This window comes from Dipodomys merriami, unplaced genomic scaffold (assembly GCF_024711535.1).
Source record: "Dipodomys merriami isolate MVZ:Mamm:240054 unplaced genomic scaffold, mDipMer1.0.p SCAF_14, whole genome shotgun sequence".
NCBI classification, from domain to species: Eukaryota; Metazoa; Chordata; class Mammalia; order Rodentia; family Heteromyidae; genus Dipodomys; species Dipodomys merriami.
Window position 1 is genome coordinate 15,000,893 of NW_027202715.1, and position 12,273 is coordinate 15,013,165.

At 45.5% G+C, this 12,273-nt stretch overlaps 1 protein-coding gene across 1 annotated transcript in view; it reads left to right on the top strand.

Annotated features, from left to right (window-relative positions):
* The window catches only part of Wdfy4 (WDFY family member 4), a 268,757-nt gene that overhangs the window by 219,834 nt on the left and 36,650 nt on the right, over positions 1–12,273 (top strand). The window contains exons 50-53 of the mRNA XM_070020489.1: positions 3,569–3,611; positions 5,297–5,416; positions 7,304–7,421; positions 8,756–8,865. Of these exons, the coding sequence (XP_069876590.1) occupies positions 3,569–3,611; positions 5,297–5,416; positions 7,304–7,421; positions 8,756–8,865 (391 nt within the window). The remainder of the gene's footprint in view (positions 1–3,568; positions 3,612–5,296; positions 5,417–7,303; positions 7,422–8,755; positions 8,866–12,273) is intronic.

The window sequence follows — 12,273 nt, forward strand, 5'->3', positions numbered from 1 at the left end:
TTCTGGTGGTGGTTTGCTTGGACTAAAATGGCTCCAATAGGCACCTTCTCTATTGAGGAGGAAGATCTGATTCCCACCTTGGGAGATGCCTTCTGTCCATGGAAAAAAAATCTACCAAGGAAAGAATTGAATCCAAAGGTGTAGGGAACCCCAAACAGATGATATATGGAGAGACTGTGCTGGGATGGTGAATGGGTGCTCCTCACTGGGGGGCTGGAGCAGCCAGGCTTGTCCTGAGTCCTGGGGCATCCTGACAGGCCTGGCATGGCAGAGGAGCATGTGGAAAGTGGGTCTGGATAGGATGTGGCAAATAGCATAGGCGGGAGGAGAAGTGGTTTGGTTTGGTTTGGGCCCAGTCTTTTGGATAGTAGAGTTTCATGGAGACAGATGGGGAAGAAAACATCTGGGCAGGGAAATGTGGGGCACCAGGGAGGCTGAAGAACTGAGCTATATGTTGGTGAGCAGAGGAGCACTTCTGGTGGACAGGGCTTCTTCCTCATGCCCTTCTTAACATTTTTTTTGTATGTGTGTGCCAGTACTAGGACTTGAACTCAGGGCCTTATGCGCACACTTGGCTTTTTCACTCCAAGCCGGCACTCTAACCACTTGATCCACACTTCCACTTCTGGGTGTTTGATGGCTAATTGCAGATAAGAGTCTTAGGGACTTTCCTTCCCTGGACTTGGCATCGAACTGCCTTCCTCAGATCTGTCTCCTAACTATCGAGGATTACAGGCATGAGCCACCAGCAGCTAGCTCCAATATTGTGTTTTGCCAGATTGCCCAATGATATGATGGTAATTCCCAGGGTTCATCTTGTATGTCTTCATTATAGAAATATAAATTGATACCCTTTTAAGAGAATAATTTTGCAAAAATGAAAATACTCTTTGTTACCAACCCAGGTGCCCCTCAGTAGATGAATGGATCAAGAAAATGTGGTATATATATACAAAATGGAATTCTATGCCTCCATCAGAAAGAATGACATTGCCCCATTTGTTAGGAAATGGAAAGGCTTGGAAAAAATTATATTAAGTGAAGTAAGCCAGGCCCAAAGAAACATAGGTCCCATGGTTTCTTTTATTTGCAATATATAGTATATGTCTGAGTCAAGCAGAAAAGGTCAGATAAGGTGATGTTAGGGAAATGAACCCTAAGATATGTATTCAAATGTTTTTTTTTCTTTCATGCGATTATTTCTAACACATTTATAAGATTTTTTTTGTTGCTTTGTTGCTTTGTCCCTCCCCCACAGTATAACCTCTGTTTTCACTGTATTTGATGTTGGTATAATTTGTGGAGGGGAAGGGGAAAAACAAATCGTTTAAATAGGGATACAGGTGGATCCAGTGCAACAATGAGATGTACAAGTTGTTATGTCGAAAACGAACTTCACAACTTTGGTGGGAGGGAGCGTGTTGGGGGAGCTGGGGGAGGATGGGAAGGGATGGGAAGGGGAAACAAAGGAGGAGGCTACAATGCTTGATAAGAAATGTGCTCATTATCTTGCCCATGTAATTGTAACCCCTCGGTACAGTATTTTCACAATAAAAAAAAGAAAGAAAGAAAAAGAAAAAACTTTGTTTCTTTATGTTCATGCTGAGGCTTGAATTTAGGGCTTCACACTCTTGGTCAGCTTTTTCTGGCCACAGCAGGTAATCTACCACTTGAACCATGCCTCTAGTCCAGTTTTTTTCCTGGTTAATTAGAGATAAGAATCTTGTACATTTTTTCTGCCTGGGCTGACTTCCAACAGTGATCCTTAGATCTCAGCCTCATGAATAGCTAGGATTACAGGTGTGAGCCACTTTCTTCCAGCAAAAGTGTTTCAATATCCTAAACTGGTAGTGCCATAGATAGAAATTTATTTTATATTTCTATATATGAAATAGATTCTAAATCAATCAATCAATATATCTGTCTATCTCGTCTGAATCCAAATGTAATTCAGATATTATGTTCAAAGGTAGTCACAGAAACATCCTTCCTGAGAACAAAGCCTTCTTCAAGGTGCAGATCCATCTGTACCGTGGTGTCTGTCCTGAGGCTGTGGAAATAAACTCCATAGAGGGACAATGTGAGCTGGTCTCTTGGGAAGGTTGTGAAACAAGCAAAATAGTAGAACTGTGCACATGGTAGGATTCCAAGTGAGGAACAGTGCAAGCATTTGAGGAGCAGCCACATAGCTAAAGCTTTTTCAGATTGGCAATAGAGACTGTTAACTGTAGTTACTTGAGTAGAAGCAGCAGCTTGGAGACTCATGTTTGTGGCCTTCCATGATATTAGTATTATTTATATTTATTTATTGCTATTATTATTTTTTGATAGTATTGGGGTTTGAACCCAGAGCCTGGCACTCACTAAGCAGGTGCTGTACAACTTAAACTGTGCCTTCAGCACCCCCTTCTTTTGCTTTTGTTAATTTTTAGGTAGAGATTCACATTTTTAATATTTTTTATTGTAAAGATACCTTTACAATAAAATATATTTTAAAAAAGATACTGTACAGAGGGGTTACAGTTATATGAGTAATGTAATCAGTACATTTCCTATCGAGCATTGTTACCCCCTCCTTTGCTTTTCCCCTACCATCCCTTCCTTCCCCACCTCCTGACTCCTCCCTCCCCCCCTACAAGTTGTAAAGTTCGTTCTCAACATAGTGTCTTGTACATCTCATTGCTACAATGGGTCAACCTGTCTCCTTATTTCAGCATTTTGTTATTTCCCTTCCCCTCCCCAAATTAGAAAAATGTATATATGAGATGCAGGGCACCGGAATCAAATACAGTGAAAACAGGGGTTATACCATGGAGGAAGAACATACAAAAGAAACAAAAAAATCACACAGTACACTAAAAGTACATTAAAAACAATATTTTTTGATTGGCTGATCTTAGACCATGATCCTATCTACAGCTTTCGGTGACAGCTGAGATTATAGGTCTATGATACCACACCAAGCCAGATGTTTGCATTTTTAAAAATCATATATGTAGGGGCTGGGAAGGTGGCTCAGTGGTAGAGTGCTTGCCTTGCATGCTCGAGGCCCTGGGTTCGATTCCTCAGCCTCACATAAGCAAAAAGAAAAAAGCCAGAAGTGGCACTGTGGCTCAAGTGGTAGAGTGCTAGCCTTGAGCTGAAGAGCTGAGGGACAGCACCCAGGCCCAGAGTTCAGGCCCCATGACTGGATCCCCCAAAAGAATCATATATGTACATTCAATGAGAAATGAGGAAATGGGAGGCAAGGCTGAGAGGTGGCATCAGAACTTGGCATGGGCTGTGAATGAGGGTCCCCTCCCCCGCCTCTGTAGGGAATATCTTTATAACTGGAGGCAGCAGCCTGCTCTGGGGTTATGTATAAGGGATGGTGACTGCAAAAACCCAGTCTTTATGGGCAGGGCAGGACAAGAAGCATCTGGACAGTGGTCTCACTGTACTGACCCTAAGGGCTGCCAGGAGCTTCTATAAGTCTGATGCTTTCCACAAGGCCCCGAAATCCCTACCTCTCCTCTTCATGTTCATGTCTTATGATAGCCGGTCACCACCATGATTTTCTGTCCCACAGGAGACACTCCAGCTTCGACAAGACCATGCTACAGAGGTGGCAGGTACGATGCTCCTCCCCCTGCACGGGTACTAACCAGGAAAGAGCTCTGTCCCAGTGAGAAGATGGGTGTGAGATAACTAAGAAGGGAACCATGTGCTGCTGGCTTATGCCTGTGATCCTAGCTGCTCAGGAGGCTGATTTCCGTTCAAAGCCAGCCCACGTATGAAAGTTCATGAGACTCTTATCTCCAATTAAGCACCAAAAAGCAAGAAGTAGAGCTGTGACTCAAGTGGGAGAGTACTAGTCTTGAGCTAGAAAGCTCAGGGACAGTGCCCAGGCCCTGAGTTCAAGTCTCAGAACTGACACCAAAGAAAAAAAAGAAGGGAACATAGGATTTTCATGTACCAAAATGCCCAAATCTCTCCCTGAGAAGATCTCAGGCACAGACAGTGAGTCTTGATCATTGGAGTCAGAAGGGTTTATGTATGTGTATATGTGTGCTTACACTAAGCACCTCCCATCCTTGAAGAGAGAGGCACTTTCTCTCTCTCTCTCTCTGTCTCTCTCTCTTACACACACACACACACACACACACACACACACACACACACACAGGGGAGTCACACACATCACTTCTTGTCCTTTAGTCAGCCTGAATGGCTGACCACAGTCCAGGCTTCTCAGGGAGGAGGGCCCCACAGGAGGTGGTAACAGCGTCCTTGCTTGCCCCTGACATGCAAGTCCTCTCCTGAGGAGCACATGGAGGGAAGGAGAGACCCTGAACACACAGGTCTCCTGTTGCCGGTGACATCCAGAGTGCTCCTTCACCGCATGGCTTCGGCCACTGTTTCCCAAATGCCATCCATGTGTGACTGTCCATCTGAAGGCCCGTGGTCCCAAGTGCCAGACTTGGCCTTCCAGACAGGGCTAGAGAAAATCCCATTCTCACGTCCCAGGGTGAGGCGGGTCACCCAGCCCATTCATGGAGGCCCCTTTGCTCTGTGTCCATCATGTCCTTCCACTTGTTTTCCTAATAATTTATTTGTTTATTCCTCTATTGGCAGCACTAGGGATTGAGTTCAGGGCCTTGCGCTTGCTAGGCAGGCATTTTACCACTTGAGCTCTACCTCCAGCTGCTTTTTATGCCTTGGTGATCTTTGAGTTAGGGTCTCACTTTATGCCCAGGCTGGCCTGACTATGACCTCCTATTTGAGCTTCCCCATGCCTTCGACTGGTGTACACCACTGTGTCCAGCTATTGTGACTTCCTCATAGCTGAGATAATAGGCATGCCCTACCATGCCCAGCCATGGAGTGAGAATGAGTCTCCAGCTTTGATGCCCGGGCTGGCCTCTCTTTTAGCTAGAATGACAGACTCAAGCCACTGCACCTAGTCTTATTTTTTCCAACTCTAAAAGGGTCAAGAGTAAGTTGATCACTACATTTATGCTAATATGAGTCAGCTTTCAAGGATCGCATTGGTGTTAACACAATGTTTTTATTTTGGGTTGCTGAACTGCATTTTCATAGCTTCCTGAGTAGGTTTGTTTCTGTTCATGTTGAAGTCAGTGCATGTTGCCTGGAGTTGGCACTAGTTCCAAGACAGGATGTGGGGACTAGCCTACATGCCACTTGCCTGACTTCCCTAGTGAGCCAGGGCCTCCCACTGAGGCTAAGGGTTAGGTCCCTGTGGCCTCAGCGGGTTCTCAAAGATGATTGACAGATCCCTTCTTTGTATCTCTGGTAGAAAAGGGAAATCAGCAATTTTGAATACCTCATGTACCTCAACACGGTGGCTGGCAGGACCTGCAATGACTTCATGCAGTACCCAGTGTTCCCCTGGGTTCTGGCTGACTACACCTCAGAGGTAAGACATGGCCACGAGCACTCCATGGCCTTCCGAGTGTTTCTCAACCCAATCACAGAGCATCCCAAATCAGCACGCCGAGGCTCAGGTGCTGGGCCTGGGTTCCAGTCCCAGCCCTGCCTGTGGAATGACCAATGAGACTAGCGCGTGGCTTATGTGAACCCCAGAAGACTTTCTGGCTCTCTTGCCCATGAAGGCAAGTGCTACCTGCTAGTGAGGTGTCACCCTGGGGAGAAAGGGCTATAGCCATGTGAGACTGGCTGTGGGACCTGTTTCAGCTTGTACAGAGGAGGGATGGGTAAATAGAGAGGGGAGAGGGAGTAAGATACAGACCGAGATGTAGGTTGGTCTTGTAGCTTGACTGAAGTGACTAAGTGGGCTCCCTCTAGGATGTGGACTGAGATGCATAGCAATAGATAACAAGACCAGCTTATTTATCTCTTTTCTTCACCCTGAACCTCAGCAGGCAGGGGGAGGAGGAGGAAGGAATCTGCACAGCTGGACAAAAGGGACGTTTGTGGATTTCTGTGTGGAGAGGCAGCTAGGCTCAGAGCAGGGGATTGACTGCCTGGGTTGTGGTCAGTGGAGAATAGAAGATTGTGGATTGAAGACTCAGAGCAGCCTGGCCAGTCCTGGCCTTTGTGTGACAAAGCCAAGACCTTTCAAACAACCCTATGTTAACTCCCGTCTGTGTCAAGTGGGGGTTATTTTGTTAAGTTCTTTCTGTTTAACCAATACCCTGTGTTTACAATTGTGATGAGTTGGTGTTATTGGGAGATTTCGCCTAAAAAACCTGGAGTTTCAGTATGCTTTGGAACAGCAGGAGGGATGGCAACTAGAAGTCTGCTGACCAGCAAGACTGGAGGCAGAAGCTGGAGTGGCCTCCTGCATCCCTCCCTCACTGTTGGGGGCTGAGGATGGGCCGCATCCTCTCTCCCTGCCTGGCAGCTGTGTGTATTTGAAGTAACAACCCAGTTTTAGAAGACCTGTGCTGATTCAACACTAGTTGAAAGAGAGATTTGTAAAGAAACACAAACCCAAGAATAATCAACCTCTACTAACATACCGACATCTCTGCTTCAAAAAAAAAAAAGAAAAAAACTCACCTGAGCACCAGTGGCTTACATCTAGAATCCTAGCTACTCAGAAAGCTGAGATCTGAAGATCACAGTTGGAAACCAACCGAGCAGACATATCTAGGAGACTTTTATTTCAATGAACCAGCCAAAAGCTGGAAGTAGAGGTATGGCTCAAGTAACTAGAGTGCCAGCCTTAAACAAGAGTGCCAGACCCTGAGCACTGGCACTCAAAAAAGTCTCTGAGGACATCTGGCTTCAAGATCTTCCTGTCCCCACGATGGGGTGTCCCTAAGGTCGGGGATTGGGCTGGTATGACACACCAGTAGTGTCTAGAAGGGAGGGGGCCTACAGAAAAAAGAGAAAAATGAAGCTGTCCCTCTCATTTCTTCCCCAAGACAGATGTCTTCCAGCTTCCTATAAAATCAGTTTGGTTCTGAGCAGGGACCTTGAACTATTAGAGGAAATGATTTCATAAGGGCAGGAGCCAAATGCCTTAGAGGCAACAGGAATTCGTAGGGAAGTGTCTTTTCAGTAACCGGTGGTCATGTTCTGATTTGGGTCAACTTGGAACAGGTTCAGTGTGAACTCAATCTTCCCCTCCTCTCATTTCCCATCTCTCCCCTATTAAGTCTTTGTGGATCACTGGCTTTGGGACCATAAAACTCTGGCTAGCCAGCTAATCACCAGAAGGGGGGGTCAGACCAAATGATAATAAACCAATAAAAAGAATCATAAAACTAAAGAGTGTGACTCCTGGGGCACCAGAGGGCTGTGGGGAGTTAACTCCAGCTGCACATCTGTTTTCTAGACATTGAACTTCACGAATCCCAAGACTTTCCGGGATCTTTCCAAGCCCATGGGGGCTCAGAACAAGGAAAGGAAGCTGAAGTTTATCCAGAGATATAAAGAAGTTGAAAAGACTGATGGTAGGTAGATCCCAGCTCTGTGTGTGTGTGTGTGTGTGTGTGTGTGTGTGTGTGTGTGTGTGTGTGTGTGTGTGTGTGTGTGTGTGTGTGGTGCTCTTTATCTGAATGCCTTGAAATGATATCATGCTTCAGGTGATCATACAGCCTACAGATGACTACAGCTGGATAGTGAACTCTCTAGCCCAATGGTTAGCACCTTGATACATAGGAGAATCACCTAGAAGAACACCTTAAAATTAGTGAAATCGAGCCAGGTGCTGGTGGCTCACACCTATAAGCTTAGCTACTTAGGAGGCTGAGATCAAAACTAGCCTGAGCAGGAAAGTTCATAAGATTCTTATCTCTAATTAAACACTAAAAAGCCTAAAGAAGAGCTATGGCTCAAGTGGTAGGGTGCTAACCTTGGGCACAAAAGCTCAGGGACAGCACCCAGGCCCTGAGTTCAAACCCCAAGACTGGCGCATGTGCATGCACATGCATGCGCACACTAATGAAATCAATACCTCCCTTCTAGAAATTCTGATTTTAAATAAGTCTGGAGTATAGTCCAGAATGGATGACTCTAATATCCCACAGATGGAATGGCATCATGTTAATAGTGACTATTCTTTGCCAATGAGTAAACAGAGTTAAAGGAAACTAATATTTGGTCAACACTTTCTAAATGCCAAGCTAGGCCAATTTATGTTTATATAGATAGTGGTCTAACCCAAAGGGAAAGAAATTGAAACCCAGAGAGTCCAAACAACTCTCTCGACATCTCAGCCTGTAAATGGCACAACGTGTGTGTGTGTGTGTGTGTGTGTGTGTGTGTGTGTGTGTGTGTGTATGTGTGCGTGGATGGGTGGTTGTTGGTGTGGATGGGAGTACTAGGACTTGAATTCTTGAATTCAACATTTAGGCACTGTTCTTTAGCTTTTTGCTCAAGACTAGCACTCTACTACTGTAGTCACACCTCCATCTGTAACATTTTTAGTGGCTAATGGGTGATAAGAGTCTTTCCAGTCCAGGCTAACTTTAAACCTTGATCCTCAGATCTCAGCCTCCTGAGTAGCTAGGATTACAGGTGTGAGCCACTAGCATCCAGCCACAGCTTGTATTTATCTGGCTCTAGAACCTAGTTCCCAAATGCTGTCCATCTGTACCTCATCTTCATTCCCATATTGCCACGTTCACGTGCCATCTGTACTCATATTGCTTTCCTGTTCTCCTTGAAATCTACTCACTGCCTCAACTTAAGGGAATGTAAGTGTTAAAATACTGTTGTCAAGTACAGGGCTGCCTGCTTGTCCACTGCCTGCAGTCTGCAGCCATGTCCTGTCCTCTTGTTGCAGGAGACATGACTTTCCAGTGCCACTACTGCACGCACTATTCTTCAGCCATCATCGTTGCTTCCTACCTTGTCCGGATGCCGCCCTTCACCCAGGCTTTCTGTTCTCTGCAGGTGAGGTCCTGACGCTCATTCTGCACATGAGCATGCAAGTACATGCATGTGTATGCACGCGCACACACATACAGAGTCCAATCACAGACCAGCTCCTGGGCTTTGTGAGGACAGGGCCACTCTCGTAAAAACTCAGTTCTTAACCAGTGATTTCCACTGCACCTAGTCTCTTGGGTGGACTCTGATCCATGCAGACTGTTCTTGAACCACCCAACAGACTCTTGCAAAGATACTCTAAATAACAAAGAAGAAAAAGGAAGAAAAAATAAATAAATAAGATGTAGTGGAAAAAGAGAGCAGGAATCTTGGAGTCTAGGATAGAAATCGGTCAAAGATGAGAAAAACAAACCCAGAAGGAAAATGAATATGACTCCAGACATCAGAATACATGCATCTATGCAGAGTATAAGCTACAAGGCTCCAAAAGGACTAACAAGAAATTTGAACACTGAAGCAAGTAGCTCACCCAGAGAATGAAAACTACCCCCCCCCCCCCCCCCCCGCTTACCCACCGTAAACAAACCAGCATGCCAGTTGAGGACTGCCAGAGTTTTGCAAATAAAAGCACAGGATGCCTGTGAAATTTGAATTCCATATAAACAGGGAGTTTTCAGATAAACAATGGCTTATACTAAAACAGTTATCTATTGTTTATCTGCAGTTTCAAATTATCTGGACATTCTGTGCCTTGCTTGGCAATTCTAAAGAGCTAGAAGGGAGCCAACCTGACTACCAAGTGGGTGTGGATGGTGCCCAAGACCTGTGGGGTTTTAGAGGCAGAGTTCACGTGGGCAGCATTAGGAAAAGGCTGAGAGACTCCTTGACGCTCCTCCCCTGAAACTCAGCCTGGGATCCTGCATCCCAGAAACCATTCTCCTAAGGCACAGCTTGGGATGGGGAAAGCTGCCAGGTAGACCAGCCACAACCTTCTGGCCCAGCTCATTGCAAAGTGAATATACTACAGGGCTGAGCACATGGCTGACCCATGTACTTGGTCCTTGTGATGGTCTTATGGGGAGGGAGGCCTGAGCCACACAGACAGTGGGCCGCTGGACACACTGACTGGCTTTAGCCTGAGCCTCATCCTGGAGAAGCATGAGTGTCCTACAAACTGTGGCCTCATCAGTAAAGTCCTCCCTCCATTCTTCCCTCCCTCCCTCCCTCTTTCCTTCTTTTCTTTCCCTTTCTCTTTCTCCTTCCTCCCTCCCTCCCTTCCTTCCTTCCTTCCTTCTTTCCTTCCTCTTTCTTTTTTCTTTCTCTCTTTCTCTGTCTCCTTTTCTCTCCTTCTCTCTCTCCTTCTCTCTCCTTCTTTCTCTCCTTCTCTCTCCTTCTTTCTTTCCTTTATCTCTTTCTTTCTCTCCTTCTTTCTTTCCTTTATCTCTTTCTTTCTCTCTTTCTTTCTTTCTCTCTTTCTTTCTTCTTTCTTTCTTTCTTTCTTTCTTTCTTTCTTTCTTTCTTTCTTTCTTTCTTTCTTTCTTTCTTTCTTTCTTTCTTTCTTTCTTTTTCTCTTCTGTGCCAGTATTGGAGCTTGAATTCAGAGCCTGGATACTCTTCTGTTAGCATTTCTTTTTTTGCTAAGGCTGGTACTTTATCACTTGACTCATCCCTCCACTTCCAGCTTCTTTGTGGTTAATTGGAGTCTCACAAACTTTTCTGCCCAGGCTTGCTTCAAACTGTGATCCTCAGATCTCATCTTCCTGAATAGCTAGGATGACAAGTGTGAGCCCCTGGCACCCAGCAAGGTCACTTTTTTATGATCACTCAGAACATGAACCCTGAAAGATCAAAGGCCACTGTAGGCCAGCACTAAAGGCAACTTTGAAGGCCCTGGCCAAGAGTGGAGCCACAAAGTCAAGGTACTTTGACCCTATAAGGAGCAACCCCCCTCCTGCCTTCTGTTTCTTGGCACAGGTTCCTCTTTCCTCCACAGTGTGTCTCGTCTAGACATTGTATAACCCTCCTCTCCCTGGAAATTCACTCAAAAATAATAAGCCTGTTTCCCCTGAGCCTTTCTCAGGCAACAAGCATTTTAAGTAAGTTTGGTTTGGAGAATGAATGGTCCCAGAGCTGCACCCTGTGCCAGGGAGCCCATCCAGATGTTGCTCATTAATCCACAAGAAATGATGAACACTGTTGTGCCGATGATGGTGATGGATTCCGTTACTGCTTTCCATCCAGGGAGTTTAAATGTTTAAATGCTTAAAATGCTTTCAAAGTTTCTCCTTGCCCCTTCAGTAGGGATGCATTAAAAGCTGGAAAAATCCAGCTCTACCTGTTGCTAAGGGGTCTCTTCACCTAGGGAAAAGATGGGCTGAAAAAGAGCCGTAGCCTTCACTGTGAGAGTTAACAGCCCAGCTCTGCCATCTAATATCTACAAAACTTCCAAATTATGTTACCTCTGGAAATGAGGGTTAATTATGTACCTCTCACCGGGCTGTTGAGAAGATTAAATGAGAAAATGTAAGGGAAGCCCCTAACTGGAGTGATCAATCACTGTTAGTTCTGCAATCAGCCAGATCTAATCTGAGCAGCTCTGAATTTGGTCAGAGTTGGTCTCCTCCAGTCTAAACTAACGTAAGGCAATCTGGATGGACTACATCACCACATTCCAGAGTTGCATGAGCCAGACTAAACAGGTGTGACTTGAGCCCATGTAGAGATCTGGGTAGTGGCCACTCTGATGTTAATCGCTAGTTTGAGCCATCTTGGTCCATGGGTGACCAGGCCAAACTAGTTTGAGATGGTCTAAGTATGATCAGAGCCAGCTTTGAATGTTTTAGGTGGTGCTTTGGGCCACTCTGTGATGTGAATCGGTATCTTTTGGCTCAAGTCTGTCTTTGACAGATTGGCTCTAGCCAAGTTGAAAGCTTGTGATTTTTCTCTCATCTTCTGACCTTCAGATGATTCTTCTAGTGGGCTGTAACTGGCCCAAGGCTTTTGGAACAAGTAGAAGAAACAGCCATCTTCTGCTTTGAGCAAAAGATGTGTTTTAAGCTGGGTGCTTAATCCTAGCTATTTAGGAGGCTGAGATGTGAGTATTGTGGTTCAAAGCCACCCAGGCAAGAAAATCTGTAAGACTGCTTTCCAATTAACCAGCACAAAACAACATCATCATCAACAACAACAACAAAAAACCAAAACACCAGAAGTGGAGCAGTGGCTCACATGGTAATACTAGCTAGCCCTGAAAAGAAAAGCTCAGGGAGAGTTCCAAGGACCTAAGTTCAAGCCCCAGAACTGTTTTAGCTCTCCTCATAGGAATGGGCACATAGGCCACATCTATGGAGGGAATGAGACAGACTCCATCTGGAAGTCCTGGGTTCTGGTATGATCTGGTATTTTCCCTTTATCCCGTCTGCCTCCTGTGGGGAGGGGCAGTCTTGGTTCTTCTCAGGAGCCCTTGTGGTG